General features: G+C 44.5%; 1 protein-coding gene across 1 annotated transcript; it reads right to left on the reverse strand.

Annotated features, from left to right (window-relative positions):
• Nucleotides 1–6,055: 6,055 nt before the first annotated feature.
• On the reverse strand, nt 6,056–21,897 carry Tvp23c (trans-golgi network vesicle protein 23 homolog C). Its single transcript, XM_034507034.2, has 7 exons — nt 21,755–21,897; nt 19,461–19,543; nt 17,713–17,857; nt 15,961–16,050; nt 14,830–14,961; nt 9,271–9,399; nt 6,056–7,142 (listed from the first exon to the last, which is right to left on the reverse strand). The coding sequence occupies exons 1-7, from the start codon at nt 21,764–21,766 to the stop codon at nt 7,116–7,118; spliced, it is 618 nt and encodes a 205-aa protein (XP_034362925.1). The 5' UTR covers nt 21,767–21,897; the 3' UTR covers nt 6,056–7,115.
• Nucleotides 21,898–23,583: the final 1,686 nt, after the last annotated feature.

The following is a 23,583-nucleotide window of genomic DNA, read 5'->3' on the forward strand; positions in this document are numbered from 1 at the left end:
TCTCAGAAAGGACAGCCTGGCATCAAAGGGTTAACACCATGGCTATGGGCACTCTCAGATCCACAATCACACACGTGATCTAGCCTAGGTTAGTTCTGTAGTTTGAAGCCTTCATGCTTTTACCACGAGACAAGGATGCTCAAAGATGAAACCCACCTGCTTCCATACAAGTCCTTCCACTGTGCTATGGAGGGAGCCCCAGAGAAAGCAATGCATGAGTTAGACACACTGAGCCTCTGTCCCTAGCTCACGTCTAATGGTGAGCACATGCTTGCCTTCACCAAGGCTGGAATGGGCTAGCACACACCTGCTGTTCGCTGAATGCCAACAGGTGCACTGCTGACTCACTGCTGCAGATGACAAGGGAGACAGACCCCTGCTGTCAGTGTTCACAGACACCGGAAGGGTGTGTTGTTTCTGTGTCAATGTGGCAATAGTGGATGGCTAATCAAATAACATCAGGTATTACTGTGGAGGTATTATGTAGATAGAGTTAATATTATCAAAGAGATTATATACCCTGCTTGGTATACTACTTCATACCTACAATCCTGGAACTTGATAGGCTGAGGCAGGATTGTCACAAATTCAAGGCCAGCCTGGGCTACAGAATGACTGTCTAAAAAAAGAAGTTAGCCCATTTGTATGGGTAGGTCTAGCCAGCTGAAGGCCTTAAAAGCAAGAGACTTCTTTTCCTAAGGAAGAGCCGTCCTTGAGGCTGCAACAGGCAGCTACAGGTTTGGAATTTACCAGCTTCCGTTATCACTAAAGTCAAACCCTTGATCTAAACCTCTTTGTGTTTGCACGTCTCTCAGGAGAACTGTAATGTGAGGAGATTGCACAGGTAGGTCCTAGGTGCTATAGGTTAAGGAGACCTTGTGTGTAGTGCTTAACGGTGTTAACCTAGGGCAGACTGTTGAGAGCTGAATCTTAGATCTATTCTAGCTGTCCCCTGGCCTTGGATCGATCCCTATACTCTCTAGGCCTGTGAATGTAAATAGCTATCTCCGTCCTGGAGTCACTGTGAGAGGAATCAGAGAGGATGTTTTGCTCATGGACATACAGCTGGTAAACAGGAAGCCCGCATTTAATCTCAGCTCCATCTGTTCATCTTCTTGCCCCTCAGCACTTGACATCTTTCTCAACACTTTTGCTACAGACACCATAGGGTGTTATATTTCTTCTCTGCTCGGATACCTGAGACGTCCTGAACTCTGTAGCCATGGCTCAGTCCCAAGGTTACATTCTGCTTGGTGGTGACCCACTGACCTCCACGCCGGCTCTTCCTTCACTTCCTATGCTGCTCACCTTTCCTTTACCTGTGGGAGTCCCAGCTTCACCTGTCTCTACTCACGCGTGAGCCATACGGGTTCCCGAATCTCTAAAGCGCCTCACTAGTCCTGCGCGCTTTGCTGTACTTACCCAAGCAGGTACTTCGTCACTGTGACACTAGTCACTCAGCATCTACCCATCCATTAACAATGATTTCAATTAACTGAGCAACAGGAGGAACGAATTTAGCCCTGCATCATTTGAAAGCAAACTAGAACTCCACCATTTCCGAGGAAGACCTAGCAATCAGCAGCTGAAGAACCCCAGCAGTTCCGTGTACAGCATACGTTGGTATACTGCCATCTAGTGGACCAAACGCGAGTTACACAAAGAGACCAACCTGCAGTGAAAGGAATCATCCTAGAGCTATTTAAAACTGCCAAGATCTGGCGCACTCAGGGTGGTATGTATGTCCATAGAATGTAAATAAATAAAATAATTTAATAATTCAAAAACTGCAAAAACATTACCAAGTTTCAACTGCTTTCGGGGAACAGAACAGAGAGCAGGATGTGTTTCAACTATAAAAATAATTAGGAACAAACAACTATAGTAAACGACCAGTTCATATCTTGGATCTCTCAAAACCCTTGCAGGGACCATTGATTTGGACTGAGCTCTCCCCTGAACTTTTAAAAGAAAAAAAAAAACCAAGTCAGAGTGCCTCCTCCCAACTGTCCACACCACACATACCTCTGACCCTCTGCGAAATCAGGGGAGAGTTAAGGATGCCTCCAGTCAGCATAAGCTTCACAACCAATCTTTCTTCCTGTTTTCTTCAGTATTTTCCTTCTACCAGGTGCTTGTGTTAACAGTGGAGCATACCGGACCTCTGCTCGTCCTGAGGGCTGCCCACTTCATAACTTAGTTGCGTGTTTTGTGCTGTTTTAAGCAAACTAAGAACTAAGGTCTGCATCCTTTCCCATAACTGACTGTTTTGCCTCTGCACTTTATCCCGGGCTAGAACTAGAACCTAAGGTGAGCCACTCACCTAGGGGTTGGATTTCCTGAGCTCTGGCCTTTAGCCACCTAAGGAAGTTTCCTATTCTACTTATAGGACCAAGTGATCACCGTGGGCTGAGATCCTCTTGTCTTATCCTCAGAACTATTCCTGTCAGACGGGTGTAAATACGAATGCCTCAGCCTCCTGCCTCACTGTAAGTCTCTGATGATATGCAAAGAGTCTCACTCAGATGGAGACATGGATCCAGTCTTAATGATTACATTTTGCTTACTACGACAGCCCCTGCTTGCTAACGATGCTGAGTGGGCTGAGGAAAGCACTAGGTTAGTCATGGGGTAGGATAACCCCTAGGCAGATGCCAGAGCTCCCGACTCCATCCAGATGTACACAGTGATGGCTGCAGCTCAGTACTGTCAGCAGACATCCCCCCTTTTGTTTCTAACTTTAATCGTAGTCTTCTCTCTTGCCCTTACCAGGCAAGCAAAGACTATCAACTCTATTGATCCATTGAGCTGGGTTTGATTGTTTTGACTATTTCTCTGTCCTTCACTCAGGCACACTGGCTACTGATGATTTCCATGGGTCTCTGGCCCTTTTTAAGTCTCAGGTGACCATCAGCATCTTCAGGATAGACTCTGGTTTCTCTCCCCTTCCAAGAAACCCAGGAAGCTGTTTGAAAACTGGGGGAAAGGGCTGACAGGGTTCCAGAACCTCCAAGCAAGCTTTCAGGAGCCAGTCTGCTGTATTAGTGCCACCAGGCTTCGGTACAGGGTGAGTCCCACTAGTGTGAAGATCATTACACTATCCCAAAGTTAGCTTGGCTGCATATGACCTGCAAGTATATTTAATTTGGTTTCATATGTGTTTTTTCTCCCTTTTAAATTGAATTTATATTTATTCAAAGGTCAGATTTCATATTAATTCTCCATTTCTCTTGAGAATCTGAGAGTCCTGGTGGCATGGTCCCACAGCTGCCAATAGGCTGGAGGCACAAAGCTTCTTGTCAACTTAGATGGGACTCAGACTTAGCAGCTCTCATGGGGGGTGGGGGGGGGGAGTATCGAAGATCAAAGTCTTTATGGCCCCACCTAGTGACCTTGCCATAGGGACAAGGAATTCAACTTCTTTAGAACAGGAAATGGCATCAAACAATGAAAAGTTGCTGAACTGCGACTTTTTAGAAAATGTTTTCCAGGGCCAGTGAGTCAGCTCAGCGGAAAAAGGTGCAAAGTGCGATGGTCTGAGTTTGGTCCACAGTATACGCGGGTGTATACAAGGAGAGAACCAGTTCCTGCAAGATGTCCTGAGACCTCCACAGGTGCACATGCAAACACCAAATAAATACAATAAATACTAACTACAGTCTATTGGCTGTGCAACTGTGCTGGCTAAGCAAGCTGTTCTGCCATGCAGTGTTTGCCATGCTAGAGTAACCAGTTAACCAGGAAGCCAACAGGCTCAATCTATACAGGTTTGGGTTTTTTGTGTTTTGTTTTTTTTTTACCTTGCTAGCAGTCTGGCCCCACTAAACCAGGCAGAGGGACTTTGTTATCCGGTCTCCACAGCTGCCTGAGGCCCCACCACCTTGAGCACTACTAGATGCTAAAATAAGGAACAAGAGACTGGAGAATCAGTTATATAGCCAGCCCTTTCACCCCAATCTCATTAGCCACAAAGACATGACTTCAACTAATCAAGAGGCCTGGGAAACAACAAATGGAGTCCCTGGTAAGCAGAGTGTCTCTACCACAGGCAACCTTTGATTATTGTTTTTGCTTTGCTTAGCCTTGGTTATAAATCCGTAACAGGAAGTTACATGGTACATAATGGTCCTTTCCTTCCTCCCTCTTGAGATTATAAGGACCATCACTATACACTAAGAGGACTAGTGGTTAAAATGCAGGGCGTATCTGTGATGGAGTCAGTGTGACTTCACTTCTACGCACACTTCTATTCACACATGAGTCAAGGAGCAGACAGTGGAGGCTGAAGGACACAGCCATGCTCTCATTTCTGCGGCGGCATCCAATCCAGCCACCGGATCCAGGCTGTTGGGGACGGTACAAAGAAACCACCATTTACGGGCAACCTCTCTCAGACCCTTTCCCAACTGTGAGGTGGTGAGTAAGCACAGCAGCTTGTTTAGCATGCAGTATAGGGAAGCCAAAAGCACACTGGTTCACCACACTGAATTCTGGTGGAATCACCCTTTAGTTTGCCACTGGGACCTTCTAAGGAAGGGGTAGACACTTGCTTCCATCTCCCCAGGGAAGGAATTCTCAAACATCAGACAGAAGGATGTAAATGAGGAGGGGATGAGGATGTCTGAGCCGTTTCCTCGAAGTGCAATCCACCAGTCAGAACCTGGTCATATGGCCACACCAAGTCTCACTGATGAAATCTAGGAATCAGTTGCTATGTTCCATCTAGGAAGAAAAAAAAAAACAAAACTCAGAGCGGGAAACGAAATAGTGTGTGTGTTGGGGGCAGGGGGCATCTCTGGTAACTAACTGGAGGCCTGGGACAAAAGAGGATATAGGAGTCTGTGAGAGTGACTCTAGCTGAGATTCCTACCAGAGGGGGATATAGAGACTGAGTGACCACCTTCTGTAGCCAGGCAGGACTTCCAGAGAGGGAGGCAGGGGGACATCAATCCACCCACAAAACCTTCAATCCCAAATTTGTCTTGCCTATAAAATGTGCAAGGATAAAGATGAAGTAGAGACTGAGGGAAGAGCCAACTAATGACTACCCCAACTGGAGACCTACTCCATGTGAGAGAGACAACCTAACACTATTAATGTCACTCGGCTATGCTTGCAGACAGGAACCTAGCCTAACTGTCTCCTGAGAGACTTCACCTAGCAGCAGATGGAGGCAGATGCAGAGAGCCACAGCCAAACACCAGGCGGAGTCCAGGGAATCTTGTGGAAGAGTTGGGGATAGAAGTGAGCAAGGAGGAGGGGTCAAGGACACAAGAAGACCCATAGAGTCAACTAACCTGGGACCATGGGGCTCAGAGCCTGGGCCACCAACCAGGGAGCATGCAGGAGCTGGACCTAGGCCCCTATGGATTTGTAGCAAATGTGCAGCTTGGTGTTCTTGTGGGCCCCCTAACAAGTGGAATGGGGACTGTCTCAGTTCCTTCCCATTGGATCCTTTCCCCCTACCTGGACTCTATGGTTGGGCCTCAGTGGGAGGGGATATGTCTAATACTGCTGGGAATAGATGTCCCAGGGTGGTACCCAAGAGGGGCTCCCCTTCTCTGAAGAGGAAGGATTTGTAAGGATGGGACTGGGAAGAGAGAGAAAAAGGGAGGGGGGTTGTGATCAAGATATAAAGTAAAACAAAAACAAAACAACAACAACAACAACAAAAAAAACCTTAAGAGGGGCAAGTGCTGGATCCTTCATAGTCCAAAGTCCAAAAGTCAATCCATACTGGTTTAGAATTTCAGGCTCAAAAACATGGTTACTCCCAACAGATGCTATTAGCCTCCCAATCCTCAAGATTTAGATCTTTATAATGCAATAAAACTGATCTTTAGTAAGTACAGCCATCCTCGTTAGGTGGAGTGACAGATGGAGGTACGTCTGACAGCAAACAAGCACTTAATAAACGCATCCAAAGGAAGTAGAGGACCTTAGAGCACGCTTTTCTTCCCCAGCCTTGTCCTGCTTTAGATTCCACAGATGCTCCTGTGGTTGTGTCACCTCGAAGGTGTCATAGCACTGTGACTAAATAGGACCACACATCTAATGCTTTGCAAACCGCAGTTTTATATAAATATAAAGTTATACACCTGCCAAACTACACTCTAATAAAGGCCCTTATTCAAAAAACAAGACATTTAAAATGTGCCAACAATGGACAAATGTATTCACAGCATAATCTAAAGATTCCAACAAAATTTACAGTAGCTACAAAAGAATTCAGTTGCCTACAATAGTTTACATTTGGTTTAGTCTATAGTATATTGCTTTGTCTTAGGAAATAACCTTAATACAAATATGTAATTTACAATGTCCCCATAATAACAAGAAAAATAAATTCATACAATGTTTTAAAGGCATTTATTATGCCAAGTACTTAAGCAATTACTCTCATTATTACACAAGAATAATATTCTTATTAAAAGGTAATATTTCATTAACTTAATGCAAAGACCACTAAGAGATTTCAGACAGTTCCAGAGTGATCACAAAACACATCCAGCAACAGCATCCCCTGTATATCCACCATACCTACAAAGATCCACTCATGTCAAATGAACCTGGAGTGAATGACTTATCACCAAGTAAATACAAAATTTAAAAATGAGTTAACACTAGAGCCCAAATTTAGCTTTTACTTGCTTAAACAAGTCTAAGATAAGAAATTTTACCAAAAAGAACACATTAAAATTAATAACTGTTTCTAATTCATACATAACCAACATGTTCATCCTTATCACTGAATCAAAACTTACCTAAAAAAAAACAATGTACAGAAATGCTACACAAACACAGATGTCTGAGACAGACTGAGCCCTCTCTTCCTACATTCTATGGATCAAAATGCAAAGGCCCACTCACACATGTGAAGGGCACACGGATTTGAGACTTACAGATGTTATAGGACTGTCTATACAGACATACACCCAATGCACACTCTGATACTGTTTCCAGAAAACACATACTCTCCAGCCCCGTGTGGTTCCCTTCTTCTAAATAAGCTTTTAAGTAACAAACACAACACCCCACTCTGCAACAGACTGAGCTCTAGACACCAAGAATCTTGTCCGTCGCTCCCAGAGTCCATGACACAGTCTTCATTTTACTCATGAAGTCTGACCATCTCCAGTGGTCTACAACAGAAAAAAAAAAAAAAAAAAAAAAAAAAAAACACTTGTTAATGTCAATGTTACTCCACTTCACATACCATGGGGCTCACAGTACCAGACCAAGGAACACTGCATTTATCACTGCATTTATCACCATGTCAGCTCCTTCTTTACAATGTTTTCAACACCTTATTATTATAATTCTCATGCTTAAAAAGTAGCCACAATGTAGAAGAAAACTTGTGGATTCACTCAGATGTCCAGCTTGTCATATTAAGTAAAGTGTTGCCAGATTTCATGAGATAAAACATTAATATTATAGCGGCCCCAAGATTCAATAGCCAAGTCCCACACAGCCAGATATGCTGACACACACCTCTAATCTCAGGAAGTAGAAGCAGGTGGGTCACACGAGGTTCAAGGCCAGCCTGGTCTACATAGCAAGGTCCAGGCCACCCAAGGGTACATAGTGAGACAATGTCTCAAAAACAAACAAACAAACAAAAACAAAACAAACAAAAAGAAAGTCCCACAATACTAAAGCATACACAAGTGGACCATAACATTAGCCATGTAAATATTCAACAGTGAAAATCATGTCCCTCTAAGGTGGTTCAGCATGCGGACTGCCTTGTACAACACCAAACTGGATGATCTAAGCTTCATCTCCATGACCCACAAAGGGGAAGGAGAGAACTGAAGTTATCCCTGACCTCCACATGCATGCTCTTGCACATACATGCCCACACACATACACTCTGTATATGTGTGTATATGTATGTATGTATATATTCACACATATGTCCATATGTGTGAATATACATACACACACACATACATACACACCAATAACAAGAGTAATTTAAAAAGACTATTTGTTCTCCCTACTTCTCACCGTCTATAACAAGAAACTGGGAAGTGAACTGAGCAATAACTCAGAGCACAGGTGGCCATCGGGCTCTGCGCGGCTGAGCCAGGCGCTTCACCTCCCAGGAATTTTGTTACTCTATGTAATGTTCGGACATCGATTTATTAGAAATGCTAACCATGACACCATCCCCACATGTGCTGAATAAGAAGCCTCACGGGTGGAATCTGAGGTCCACTGTCCTTTCTAACACTGTCACTACACTAAACCTCACTGAGAGTATTCACATAAAAACCTAGTGGATTTTCCCAAGACATTTAAATAAACTTGAAACCATAACTGCCTCATTATCCCACTGAAAACCTTAATTTCAACCATCATATTGAAGAACTATAAAATAAACTCTTGGGGGACTGGAAAGAGTGCTCAATGGGTTAAAACACTGGCTGCTCCTACAGAGGACCATGGTTCAATTCCTAGCACCTGCATGGTTGTTCACAACCATCTACAGCTCTAGCCTCAGGAGAGTCTCCTGGATGCCCCCACCTAGCTTCTGTGGGCACCAGGCACAATATGGTACAGACATGCCAGGCAGAACACTCATACACATCCCGAATAAAATAAGAATAAACAAACAAACAAACCAACCTTGTGTTCTGAGCAGGGAGAAAAGTGCTCTAAAGCAACACTAATGATAAGGTCTGACTTTTTAATTTATTTGTGCTTATAAACCCTGAAACTAAGCAATATACATTCTTCAAGACCTTGCACTTAAAGCAACATCATTAATGAAAAAGCAGCTGAACTTGAGATAATCTATGAAAATGAGTGACTATCAATGATAGTTTATTTCTCTTGGTTTCACAGTAATTTCAAGAACTAATAATACATTTCTGGGATGTCCTAAAAGCCTCCAAAGAGCAAGTAAAATATCTCTGCTGCTGACTCATGCTTAAACAACTGTGAAACTTAAAGAACTACAAAGCATCTGGTGGACTGGAGACAGCTCAGCAGTTAAGAGTACTAGTCGCTCTTCCAGAGGACACAGTGTTGGATTCCCAGCAGCACATGGCAGCTCACAGCTGTCTGCAGTGGCAGTTCCAAGGCACCCAATTCCTGCTGTCTTCTAGCCTCTGTGGGCACTGAGCACATGTGCTTTACAGACATACAGCCAAAACACCCATACGTTAAAAGTGATTGAAAACAACCATTTGAAAAACAGTAAACTGTACAAGAGTCAGACATCACTCTGTCAGTCACACATCACAGCTAGAGAACACCTACTTGTCTCAGAAACTGCTTTCCGAGGTACGACGTGGCCATGCTGGTTAAGTTCTTCTTGCTGCCCACTTTACACCGGATGTAGCCATATAGGTTGGCACCTTGCAGCACCACACCCATGATCACCACAGCCTAGGAGAGGGGACACAAGCAATAGTTACTAGCCCCAAACCGACTTGTCTCTACGCTGTTAAATGAGACCGGGAGACTATGGTGATAAAAGGTCAGAGGTCAGATCACAGACTCCTCAGCCTGCAGAGGACACCTCTCAGATGCTGCTCTGTACAAGGCACTGACCTTCACCGGGGGTGGCCATTTCCACCCATACTTGTAGCTGCATTTCTGTTGCTGTGATAAAGCACGACGGCCAAGACAGCAGACAGAAGGAAGCGTTTATCTTGGCTTATGGTTCCAGAGGGTTGGAGTTGCTGATGGCGAGGCAGGAGCTCAGGAAGGCATGGCAGCTATAGCACATGCTGAGGGCTCACACCCCAAACCACAAGGACAAAGCAGAGAGCAAACTGGAAGCAGGGTGAGGCCCTAAGCTCTCCAGGCCTGTACCCAGTGACACACCTATTCTGGCACGGCCACAACTCCATTGTCCAGTCAGGAAAGCCCTTACCAAACAGCGCCACCAACTGGCGACCAAGTGTTATAAATGCCTGAAACTGTAGGGAACAACCACTAACTACACAACCCATTGTCAGCCTCATATTCTCTCTCATGTTGATCACACTGGGCAGGTCGGAGAGATCTATACAGCACACTGAGAGAGCACATGTCAGCTGGTTCATGGGAAAGGAACAGGCTGCTCTCTCACAGCAGGAGGAATGTACTGTGCAAAGCTGCCTGGCGCTGGGGCCACCCCAGACACCTAGAACTCAGAGGAGACAAGAGACTCATGTCCACTCTTAAACATGATTTAAAAAGAATCAACTGACAAGTTGATGTCCTACAACTAAATACTCTACAAAAATCAGCAAACAACTTCTGTCAACAACACAATAGTTTAGACCCCGTGGGCCAAAAATCAAGGTCTGTTACTCAATTCTACTGTTGCTCAGTTCTACCGCTTTTAATCCCAAAGCAGCCGCAGGCCACATGCAAACAGACCAAGCTGTGTTTCAATAGCAGTGTGCAAGAACAGATGTGTGCTGGACAGGCCTGAAATCCACAGCGTGCTTGCCCCTGCTCTGTGTTCCTACTAGCAACAAGTCCATGCAGGAAACACCTCTGTGAAAACCAAAACAGCTAGACAGGATGTTGACCCCCTAATCATTCTCTCCTTGGCCCATGGCAAGCTGAATGACTAGTTTTAAGCAAAATTTAGATGTTTAAAGAATTGGTTAAAATTCTAGTAAAGGGGATAGAAGAAAGGAGGGAGGCATCCAAGAGGACTTGAGGAAAGAATCTCTCAAATGTAAGAAGATTCCTATTAAAGTATCTTTATGAAACTTATCACTATACAATGAACATAAGCCAGTAACTTAAATTAAAAAAAAAAAAAGAAAGAAAGGAAAACATGTATATATAAACCTGAAAATAATCAGCCAAGGTGGGAAACACCGGAAAATGACTGACTAGCTTATGTATTTTAAGGGTAGTCTGAAAGAACCTTATTAAAATAAAAACCAAAGAGAAGCAGAGCTTGCACTCTCTGTTCTGATCTTACAGTTCACGGAAACACACAGGAGATTAAAGACAATTGCCAGATGTCTAAGTAAATGCAAAACCTCATGTCTACTTCCGTGGCCTCCAGCAGCTTCCCAAGTGCACACTGGGACACTCTCGGGCATCCTGTGCCAGCATGCCATGGGGCAAATCCACGTGCAGATGGAGCATGGATCCCGCTGAAGCACAATATTAAATGAAGATAAACCTTAAAATGAATTTCTAAGTTGAAGATGAACAGTGAAGTCACACACACATCATAACCTCCCCCTCCTTGAAAGGCAACAAGTAGGCTTTTTAAATGTTTATAATTCTATTCGTATATGTGTGTGTACATGTGTGTGTGCACATGTGTATGTGTAGTACATGCATGTACATGTTCATGTGTCTGTATACATGTGTGTGGGGCCACATGCATGTAAAGGCTCAGATCAACAATGGTTTTTTTCCTACCCATTCTCCACCTGATTCTAAACAGAGCCTCTCACTGAATCCAGAATTTGCCAAGTTGTCTAAACTGGCTGGGCAATAAGCCTGCAGGACCGACCCTCTCGTCTGTGTCTCCCCAGTACTGGGATTACAGATGCGCACTGTTACACCAGTCTTTTATGGGAAGTCTGCACGCTTGAGCAGCAAGCACTTTACCACCTGAGCTGTCATCCTGGACCACAAGTCGATTTTTAAGAAAAACAAATAAGCCAGTGTGGTGGTTTGAATATGCTTGGCCCAGGGAGTGGTACTATTAGGAAGTGTGGCCTTGTCGGAGGAAGTGTGTCACTTTGGGAGTGAGCTTGGAGACCCTCCTCCTAGCTTCCTAGAAGACAACAGTCTTCTCCTGGCTGCCTTTGGATCAAGATGTAGAAGTTTCAGCTCCCCCAGTGCCATGTCTGCCTGCACACTGCCATGCTTCCCACCTTGATGATAATGGACTGAACCTCTGAATCTGTAAGCCAGCCCCAACCAAATGCTATTCTTTATAAAAGTTGCCTTGGTTATGGTATCTCTTCACAGCAATAAAACCCTAACTAAGACAGCCAGTAAACACAGAGAAGAGCTGCTGCTCAGAGAAAGAGCCAGTCTGGTACCACTCTGCAAGAAGCTCCAAGAGAAATAAACTAATGACCATCACCTCACAACTTAAAGAGAAGCACAAAGCCAAAGAACATGCACATGTTTTTCTGTAAGAGAAAACAATGCAGAAATGCAAGACTGGACTGACTATCCTTGAGCTGAGGCCATGGCAGAAGCAGAGGCTCAGACAAGTGCCCACAGGCAACCAGAAGGCAGAAATGGCACTCCCTAGGAGTAGGTAATCCCACACAAGCTAGTCAAGGCGGCAGGACCTGGCTGCCCTCTTCTTCCCACCCTTGTGCAGATCGTCAACGGTATCAGTGCAATTCAGATAGCAGCAGTGACCGTGAGCCTAAGTGAGTGCATGGAAGACACCAAGAATCCCCAACAGGACAGCAGCGTGGGCAAGATGGTCACAGAAAAGCTGCCACTGTGAGCATCAGCGAAATGCACAGAGAAAAAGGAAAGCCATTCCACAAAACCCCAGCAGCAGACAAGAGAGCAGCACACTGCCAAAGACGGCAGAATCCATGCTGGAAAGGCCAAAGCTTCTGGTCTACAGAAGCTGAAGGTGAGAGTCAAGGCACATGAAGGTAAGCTTAGACAAGGGATGAGGCTGGCAGTCGGGAGGCACAGCAGACCTCAGCCCCTGCAGGCTACAGCTGACAGGCTCTGGCACCACCCACTACTCCTGATGTCATCATGACATCCCAACTCTGCTTTTTAGTGCCTGTCAATCACCCCTCTAAAACAGGAGCTCTGCAGGACAGTTACCTTGCTCGTCTAGTGCTTATGTCCCACTCCTCAAGCAGCTGACAGATGGAGAACTCCTAAAACCTCTGCTGACCAAATAAATAGAAAAAAATGAAAGAGTAGAGCAAGTAGAGAGAGTGAGGAAAGCACAGAGAAATAACCATGACAGACAGACAGAAGAGCAGTACTCAGTCAGACAAGCAAACACACAGAAAAAAAGTTAAAGGCTTAACAGATGCCAGCTTTCCTGTTAAAGCAAAACACACGGTGAATGGGAAAAGGGTACCAGAATGGTTGGTACACAATAAATGCAGACATGTCCTGTCTGTGACACTTTTACCATTGGGAGAGAGGGAGGAACAAAGGGAAAGAGAGGGAGAGAGAGGGAAGAAGAGGAAAAATGACTCATTGAATATTCACATAGGACGTTTAGGGTTTTTTTCTCCTGAAGACTCAGTAGCTAAAAACAAACTGGAGTAACATAAGCAAATTATCCTTCAAGAGTAGTCAGAGACATATACCTTGGCAAAAGAGCTAAGGAGAATAAACCTACAGGTTATTTTTAAAATCTCACCCCATAGTAGAATGTAGCCAACCAAGCAGCACAAGAATCTGCAATAAGAGGACTTGTGGATCGATGCACGTAAAAGCAGATCCGGTCAGGAAAGCCCTTGCCAAGCACACACAAGGAACTGAGTTCCGGCTCCTGCAGTGGCACACGCCTGTAATCCATGCTTCCAGGCTGAGTCTAGGGCTCGCTGGTAAAAAAAAAAAAAAAAAAAAAACAACAAAGCAGCCACCTGAGGCTGTGCTCTGTCTTCCACAAAGCACACGTGCACATACCCATGTGCTGTCTTCACACAAACACAGGAACACATGCATACCAACAAGCAGATGAAGATCAAAGAATCAGAAAGTATTTTAAAGGGTACTTGTTCTCAATCATGACAAACGACATAACACAGGAACAAACAAAAATTGAAAAAAAGACAGGGACAGGAGTGTTTCTTTTCATGTACATCAAGTCTTGAAGTAAGCGATTCTCAACCTGTGGGTCTCAACCCCTTTGAGGGTTGCATATCAGATATTTATATTATGATTCATAACAGTAGCAAAATTCTGGTTATGAAGTAGCAATGGAAATAATTTTAAAGTCGGGGCTCACCACAATATGAGGAACAGTATGAAAGGGTCATGGTATTGGCAAAGTTGAGAACCACCACTTTAAGTCAGTAAAAACATCCAAGTTTAGTACCCAGATTGATAAAAGAAAAGTACTATGCCTAAATTAAAACCACAAGTCAAGACCCACAAGTGAAAAACCAGAAATGCTGTCTCCATTATACTGCAGAAACCCATAAACACTGAATCGTCATATTTGCCAAAGATTAGATACAAGTATATAGAGAAGATTACAAAGTAAAAACAAACAAAACCTCCACATGTAACAGGAAAATATGAGTGTACACATACAAAACCAAGATATCACAGCAGAACAGGGACAGGAGACACTAATGCCTGGGGAGCGGGAATCCAGTTAGGGTATAATGCATGGATCCTGTGAGTGTCAAATGCAGCCAACTCAACTATTACAGAGGCGAGACTCAGTTTGGCTCAGGTGAAAGACTGCAAGTTTCAAACACAGCAGGAATAGTATTTCTGTCTCATATTCTCTTCCACATCCTCCTGAGTCCAGAAGGCCCCAGTCGGCACCAGCAACAGTTACAATGAGTTCACACAGCGACTCAGCCAGTGAGCCTGACACCTCAAGGGTTGCCCTGACCCAATCACCATGAGGCCAGCACACAGCTGACAGCTGTCCTAAGCTCCTGTGGTCTGGGGTGATGTACTAGCAAAATAAACAAGCAGAAGATCTTACCAACCAGTTTCCTTAAAGGACCACAACCAGCACTGATACCAGGGAGGCTGGTGTGTGGCCCATAGTCAGGGAAAAACAGCGTTGAGGACTGTAACTCAGAAATACAAGACAAAGCTGCCCAGTCAGGCCGGGCCTGATGGATGGGTCAGATGATGACTAACAAGTTACCCTTGAACGCTGATACTCACCAGCCACTTCACTCTGAAGGAAAAGAGGGCACTAAAGGCAAAGACCACCCACAGGACTGGACAGGCGATGAGTCCTAACCAAAAGATTCTGGACTCGGCCTCAGAAATGGTTTTGTTGTCTTGAGGAGTTGACTATAAAAGCAAACAATACAAGCATCATTTCAACCACTGGTGTCAGATTTATCAGTAAAAGTCACTTTTTAAACAGAGAACACATGGCACTTAAACTCAAAATTTAATAGAGGTGACCCAAGTTAGGGTCACCAAATACACAAGTTAATGGCTCTGCCACTAAACAACCTTAATAAATGAATTATTAGACTTTGTTTTGGCTCAAGAATTTTGTATGTTCAGAATAGGAAGGACAGACAGAATAGGAAGACGTGGCCTTTCATAGCCATGAAACTCAACTCTTCTTGCACTAGTGCCGTTCATTCATAAGAAAGGTGAGAGTTAAGGAAATCAGAGTCATCTCGGAGACTGCATGTCCCTGCAAAACCCAGGAACTGACAAGGAAATGAGTTATTTCCGAGGCAGATTTGATGACTGGAATACAAGCTCAGTGAGAACAATGTCGCTTTCTGGGAAGTATTACTCGGAAGGTTCTTCTAGGCAGTGGGCAAACTGGTAGTATTGCCAAGATTCTTATCCTGTCTCCAAAAGAAAATTCCACAAGAAAGTGAAATGTTCACTCTTAGGAAGCAGGGTGAGCCAAAACAAACGGGCTCCCCACAGCTACGAGGGCACCGGCTTAAAGAGTAGACCAAGCCTGCTGACCCTACACCCAGCTGCAATCTTCTCCCTAATAGGAAATGACCGTGGGAGCAAAGACAGAAAAAATACGGAAGAAGTGTCTGCTGAACACAGAAAGATCCCAGGTGATGCCCAGCAAAGGCAACAGAGCTGAAGGTGACCAGGAAGACTCATGAGCAGGCCAACAGACAGCTTGCCCTGCTCTCAGGATCCTGGCCCGTGTCTGCCTTGTTTCCAGACAGAGGCAGCAAAAGCACTGTGCTTTGGTGGCTGCCTGACTTCATACTAATGGGGCAAGTGATATGCACTGCGCTTTCAGCCTTGACTCCTCCACCCTTCGGTACCCAGAAGGAACCTGCACACACTTCATTCATTTACCTTTCTGGACTCAAACACCCAGTGGCTCTTCCCATCCTCATCGATATGATTCCACCAACGTAGGCCGACCATCAGTCTACCTGTGACATTCTGGGAAAGATTAATATGAACATACATTTTTAAACGATTATTTAAAGCATTATAAATACCATCTTGGTGTATCTTTTCACTAATTCAGTTCTCCCTAGAATAACCAGTTAACCCCTACATTCCAGGCCTGACTAAAGACTAAACAAAAATGGCCATGCCAAGAGCAGGATGCATGAAGCTTATAGGATAAGCAACGAGCAACCTCAGAGCAGCCCCCTTTCTTCTCCCTAAGACAGACCGCCTGTCCTTCCTCCACATCCCTATTTCCTTCCTAGGTCTTCTCTTCCTTCTTTCTAGTTTTAATTTTAAGATGGGGTCTGTCTTAGGAGTTGCCATTGCTGTGATGAAACACCATGACCTAAGCAACTTGGAGAAGAAAGGGTTTATTCTGCTTACACTTCTAGGTCATAGTTCATCTTCAAAGGCAGTCAGGGCAAGAACTTAAGCAGGGCAGGAACCTGGCAGCAGGAACTTCTGCAGAGGCCATGAAGGGGTGCTGCCCACTGGCTTGCTCCTCATGGCCTCTCAGCCTGCTTTCTTATAGAACCCCGGACTATATGCCCAGAGAAGGCAATACCCATAATGGGTTGGGTCCTCCCTGATAAAATTACTAAGAAAATGCCCTACAGGCTTGCCTACAGACCAATATTTGAAGGCATTTTCTCAGGTGAGGTTCCCTCCTCTCTGACAACTCTAGCTTGTGTCAAGTTGGCATAAAATTAGCCAGTGCAGGGTCTCATATCATAGCCCTGGCTAACCTAGAACTCACTATGTAGACCATGCTAGCCTTGCGTTTGTGGTCCTTCTGCTCCTGCCTCCCAAGTGATAAGATTACAGGCACACAGCACATGCCCATCCTAGGCCCTAGTTCTTCTCATCGCACAGTGCCAAGTTTCTTTGTGTCTGAATTGGTCTGATGTTATCTAATGTCACTGCTTCAGTTGAATCTTTTTGGTCAGAGTTTGATTTTGACCCAATCTCAGAATTCTTATCTTCTGAATGGGATTTTAACCAATATTTATTTTCTTAAGAGTATAATTTTTACTACTGAAACAAATGTGCACTTACTTCCAACCCCATTTGTAAGCATCAAAAATGCTTCAGACATTGAAAAATATCCTATGGAGGCAAACTTGCCCCTTGGTGTGAAGACTGACCCCAAGTACCTGGAGCTTTTACAAAACAAAAAAGGATACTTCTTTTTTTTTTTTTTTTTGGTTTTTCGAGACAGGGTTTCTCTGTATAGCCCTGGCTGTCCTGGAACTCACTCTGTAGACCAGGCTGGCCTCGAACTCAGAAATCTGCCTGCCTCTGCCTCCCAAGTGCTGGGATTAAAGGTGTGCGCCACTGCCCGGCGAAAAGGATACTTCTTAAACATTTGCAAACTATATTGGAACTTTACACAGAAACTATACCCAGAATGTTCATAAATGGCATCAGGATAAAATATGTAGAATCTATGGCTGCTAGTGGTATTCTGTAGCTTGGCACAGGGGACCACGACTGAGCAGTGTTCATGTGATCAGGTGCACCCTGCACACAGAGAAGGTCTACAGTGACGGACGAATTAGCAGCAATCCACAATGCTGTCCTGTTCCTTTCTATTTATCCCTTATTTGAATTCATATTAAATACAGTCTTAAAAATAAAAACAGAACCTACCTTCACTGCCCAAAAGTCGCATGACAGCAACAGGATAATTGTCACCATACAGGCGATGAAGCTGCTGCTGAGCAGCTCGCAGAGGAGATACACCACAACCGCGCTGACCCGGAAGAACAGGTGGAAGAAGGATGCCACTGGGTGTCTAAAAGTCAAGGCGCAGTGACATGGTTACGCTTCAATGCAAGGGCTAGCAGCCCCACAACCATGAAATAAGGGGAGGAGAAAGCAAACAGCTTACTCTCCCTTGAGTCCCACCACTAAATTAGGTTCTACTGTCACAGGAAAATCTATTGCATGAGCTGACTCTGACACCTCATCGAGTATAAACTATCACAGCACCCAAGCAGACCCTACTGGCTTATATTATCTAATCACACCACAAGAGCCTCGGAGTGAGAAATCACTTCAAACACTAAGACAAAGTCACCGTACAGTTTTGTCTCTTCCTTTTTCTCCCCCTGCTCCTTTGTGACAAATAAGGTCTCACTAGGTAGCTCAGGCCACCCTCAACTTCATACTCTTCCTGTCCTCGCCTCCAGGAGTGCATGTATGCATCATCATACAAGTACGCATGGATTTTTGTAAATTACATTTTTAAAATATGTTCAGTTGTGTGACCATCACCACAATCTAACAGTGTTTTATTATTCCAAAAAGCAAATCCGTCCCCGCTGGCAATCATCCCTCTTTTCCTCCCAACCCCCTCAGCCCCAAGCAACCAATCATCTTCTTTCTATCGATTTACCCAGTATGGACATTCCATGTAAGTAAAACCATGCAATATTTTGTCTCCTGTGACCAGCACCTTCACTTAGCATAGTTTTCAAGATTCAAGTAGAATGTTTACTTGTTAATTTCTTTACAGAAAATACATTTAGATGTATATTTAACTTTGTGCTACTTATATATACAAGATATAATTCTGAAATTTACAAAAGAAATCAAAATGTATCTACAGAAATTATAGCCTCCCAGGGCCTTGAGTTCTAAACCCCATCCCCTAAAAAAAAAAAAAAAAAAAAAAAAAAAAAATCATATAAAGAAATGTGCATTCTCAGAAAACAGCAGTCAGCACAGACTTTAAAACATCACTGCTCAAATAACTGATTTCTAGGTTTGCTAATTTGAAAGTGTTGAACAAGATCTACACGCCAACTACTAATTTCAAGTTACCTCTAGCTCATAATATGACAAATCAACAGCATATAATTCACAAGCATGCCTAACCTACTCTGCCTCATTTTGAAGCTCAGACAACCCCTCCTCCTGCCACCTAGACAGTAGTACTGGTGTTCGAGGTGTGGGAAACCCTAAGAGATGGGCCTAGATAGGAGGAGTGGGTCACCTAAGGCAGATGATGTTTTTTTTCTGTTTCTAGACTGCCATGCCCTGCATCACCAAGGGCCCAGAAGCAGAGCCAAACAGAAAGCAACAATGTACTGAAACTTCTCAATACCTACCCCTCTCCCTCTCCTCCCACTTTCTGATTTTTGTCAGATGTTTTCTCATATCAAAAAGTAAGACCGGGAGCGGGGTATGGTAGCACACACCTTTAATCCCAGCACTAAGGAGGCAGAGACAGGCAAGATCTCTATGAATTCTGTACCAGCCAAGTCTACATAGTGGGACTGTATCAAAACAAAACAAAAACAAAAAAATACAAAAAATGTCAACACAAATCCCATCAGCAAGCACCAAGATCTGGACAGAACAGACAGTAACAGAACTCCAACTCAACCTTGTACCTGATTTTAGATTTTCTTGGTCTATTGGTTGTCTCCTCTTCTGCATCAAACAGTGAGACATCTTCAGTGTCATCGTTACTGTCCTGTTAGGAAATTAAATATCTATGATGAAAAGGAAATTCAGTGCTTGTGTGCCTACTACATACAAACCTACACAATCCTCAAAATGGAAGGTGAAGTCATGAGTTACAAATACCAGGAATTCACGGTATGGGGAAAAAGGCACCTACAGATCTTCTACCACAACTCCAGGCATCTGAAGAAAACCCCCTGTGAGAATCTAATAATCAGTTAACACCAGCCTAAGCCCTGGAAGATGGTGCTCTCCAACACTGACATCTATTGTCAGCTACTCTCTCCTGAGTCACAGAGAAAAACTAAAGTTATTGGGGATACACTTAAAATGGTTTTTGGCTCCTTCACAAAACTATGTGACTGCATCCTGTTTCCATGACTTCTCACGATGCTTTCTCTTCTTATCTGAGGCTGAATAACACCCATCCTGCCTCTAGGACTTGTTCTATCATTTTCTTCCTATTCTTTCAAGCAGCTTTCTAATTCATATATAAAACCTCTCACACCGGAAGAGGGATAAAGTGCTCCCAGGAGGATCCCGACACCTGAAGAATGCTGCTCCTAAGATGACTCCCAAAAGATTGCTGAGTTTCTAACATCCTTCTGTGAACTCCTAAGAACAGATGAAGATGTAAAGTGAATAAATAAAGTAATGGAAAAACACAAGAACAGATACAGAACAGCAGGGAACAGAGAAGAATTCCCAACTAGAACTGATGAAACAGAATTCCAGGTATGCACATGGGCTTCAAGAACAATGAACGGGGTGATATCCGAGATGTCATGCCGGGATGATTACTTTTTTAAGAGAATAGAAAGTATAAGTGTGGCCCCTTGTGACTGTAATTCCAGCACTTGGAAGGCTGAGTCAAGGCAGTTATAATCAGTTGGAGACAGGTGAAAAAAAAAAAAAAAGAAGAAGAAGAAATTAAAGCATGTCTTTGAGCTAACAGCAACAAGCTTTTCCAAAGAGGGGAAATGGAAGGCAACTAAGGGTGCAACTGGTGAACCATTCCCAGTGAGCAAAGGTGAAACTAATTCGTCGGCTGCGACCCAACAATGGAGTACCACAGACGCACAGAAGGACCTGTGGGTGATTAGCAGAGATGCAGGGAGGGGAGTGGTATGAAAATCGTGGGTCGGGGGTGCAGGTGGGGGTCCTGCTTCTTGGTGAAATAAGAAGCAAAATTATCAGATCAAAAACAAACAAACAAAAAAAAAAACAAGGGAATAAATGTTTAAGTCAGCATTAAAGTTTTAATGCACAGGTGGCCTGGGGGAGAGAAGGTAATGACTATAAAAATGCCCAGCAGACAGAAGGGCTTATCGAAAATTCATGATCACAGACTTCAGAGTAGGAAGAGATGGCATGGTTGTCTTTCCCCAGGCTCCTTCGATCTAAGTGCACCTTCAGAGAGTTGAAACCATCAATGGATTTTCTCTACTGCACATTTCCACAAAGTAGACTTCTCTAGTTGGCCCATCCTCAGATACTTGGTAGGTCACTATGTCTTTGTTATTATGATCCCAAAATATGTTCTTTCCCAACCTAGCCTCTCCCCCACTCATGCCACCCCCCCATCCTGCCCTTTGCAAATCCCATCTCCTCGAACACCCCAACCTGACAATGCAGGACGAGAAACTTCCTGTGTGATATAATCTACATGGGAGTTCACAGTAAAATTTTAAAGGAAGAAAATATATTACGTGTTCTAACCTCTAGTCGAAAGCCAACTGGCTACATCGATCTCTATGTGTACAAATGCGATAACCATCGTGACTCTCAGTGTACAGCGTGGTAACAGCTACTGGAACCCAAGGCGCTGGCAATCTCTCCCTACGGGACTGCCCTGCACTTGAGTGTCCGGGTTCTACAGTCCATTCCTCTCATCCCGGTAGGCTATGGGGAGACGGGTTACCCCGACCTCACACCCAGAGATCCCTGCAGCCAGTGTGCTCCACTCCCCCTGACGACCCGCCTCTACATAGCAGGAGGCCCCTGTGCCTCCTGGGTCACCGGTGCACCCTATCCCTCAGAGCCCACAAACCCTCTAGCGACAATATGCCCGGGCGCGGCACTCCTACCCACCCACCTGCCCTTCCTACAGCTCAGGCAGTGGTCGGGCACACGGACCCAACAACCTCCGGAGACTGGGAAGACCCCGGTCCCCAACTCAAGCACCGGCACGGGTGACCGACGACCGGCCGCCATCCCTCACCTGCGACAACATGACGACCCGGCACAAACCCACCCCCCACTTCCGGGAGCCACAACAACGCAGCTGCTATGTGATCTGGCTCTGCAGCCAACGTCACGAGCACACCAGGAAGCAGCTTCGTGGGAGGGAGCAACTCCCGGGACCGGAAGGCAATAGGCGGGTCCATACCGCGAGGGCGGGGCTCCATAGTGGGCGGGGCAGGAAGAGAGGGTCCACGCGGCGGACGCTCGCAGTAGAAGGCGGGGTATGTGGGCGGGACCAAGCCACGGAGGCTCTGTAGGAACCGAGGCGGAGGTGGGCGGAGCAAGTGTGAGCCAGGGCAGGAGCTGCACCTCTAAGTGAAAGCAAAGTGCTTGGGAAAGAGTTGGCTAACTTAGTGGGTTCTAAAGGGAAGTTTCTTGGGTTATGAATGGAAAATGGTTTTTGCTACCGGTGAAGTACAAATTGTGAGTCATTACCACTAGCGGAGATGCCCTGAGAGGGGCGTGGCTTTATTCTATAACCTCGTATTGCATTTTAGTATAGTCTTAACTTTTGCGATTTAAATTTTAAAGATACTTGGGAAATAAATGTGTCCTTGGAAAGGAATAAAAATAAAAACGAGTAAGAAAAAGACAAGAAAACTAGCGTAAGCAGTGGGGGTACTGTAAAGGGCATACCCTCAGACCAAGAACATAGGCCAGTACAGTGCATCTGCCCTCTGTGTATCAATTATATAGGCAATTTCTATGTACATCCTCAGCTGTAAAGTGAGAAGGACGATGATGGCTTTACAGAACATTTAGTAAAGTGGCACGCATTGTTTTTATTACTGTTTTAAGTCACCAGCTAATGCCATGATCTTGCCTAGACCTGCAATTCAGAGAATTTAAAGCCATCTTTGCAACTGTAATGATAGCGATATTGTTTGCTCAACTATGTCAGACTGTTGGAAGGCTTATGCGATGTCTCTCCTACCTTTTCTTAACTGAAGGGACTCTATTCAGGGAACCTCAGGTTTTATCTGGTTCTTTGCCAGCACTGTGTCAAACCTAATGTTACAATAATGAAGAAACATCAACCAAATTCCCCAAAAAGAGAAAGCAGGCGAGGTAATTGCGCATCTTTATGTGAAGATGGACAGATGACCTATGTCCAAACCTGATTGGACAATGTTTTTGGAAACCCACCCTGTGTTGTGGGGTTGGGTGGAATTTTTTTTTTTTTTTTGGTTGTTCTCACTTTTTATATGAATGCAATTTGAATTCCTTACCACATCTGAAAATTTAAAACATTTGACAAGAAAGTGAATTTCCCACTTGTTAGGAGAATTCTTGTTTTCCTTCTTGGAGGATTGGTGGAGGTATTTCTTTGCTTGGTTTTGGAATAGGCTGCTGCCTCCTACTACCAACTAACTAGGTGCTCAGTCCTCCTGCCTTACCCCGCCCCCCTTCAAGAAATGGAACTTAATGATGGGGAAAGTCTGCCTTGGGTATTGAGCCTCTATGTAGAGACTATACTCTTTGTTCGGGTCCTGAGCCCTTCAGTGAGCATATCCACCAGTGAGCTGGTGAGCCACTCTTTTCAAAATTACCTACCTTAGCCCTGACACCACCCCCTGAGTATTTAAATAAGAGGCTTAATAGACTTGAGATTAATGGCTCGTTATGTAGAAAATATGCTTCATTTTCTTCTGATGGAGTGCATCTGACCAGTAAAATCTCGTACAGTGTTCTAAATACAAATCTGCCCTTTGAGCTCCCCACATCATTTCCTGAAGCTGAGTTTTGGTCTCTGCAAAAATACCAGGAAATTTTTATATAGTATCCTGATAGCCACTGTTCAAGAGT

The sequence above is a fragment of the Arvicanthis niloticus genome, chromosome 6 (assembly GCF_011762505.2).
Source record: "Arvicanthis niloticus isolate mArvNil1 chromosome 6, mArvNil1.pat.X, whole genome shotgun sequence".
Taxonomy (NCBI): Eukaryota; Metazoa; Chordata; class Mammalia; order Rodentia; family Muridae; genus Arvicanthis; species Arvicanthis niloticus.

Bases quoted from the DNA above. Each gene is read 5' to 3' on its own strand.
- Tvp23c (XM_034507034.2), bottom strand. The intron at 17,858-19,460 runs GTACAAGGTTGA...CTTGACTTTTAG, and splicing joins CCAAGAAAATCTAAAATCAG to ACACCCAGTGGCATCCTTCT. The intron at 9,400-14,829 runs GTGAGTATCAGC...CCCCTCTCCTAG, and splicing joins CCTTCAGAGTGAAGTGGCTG to GCTGTGGTGATCATGGGTGT.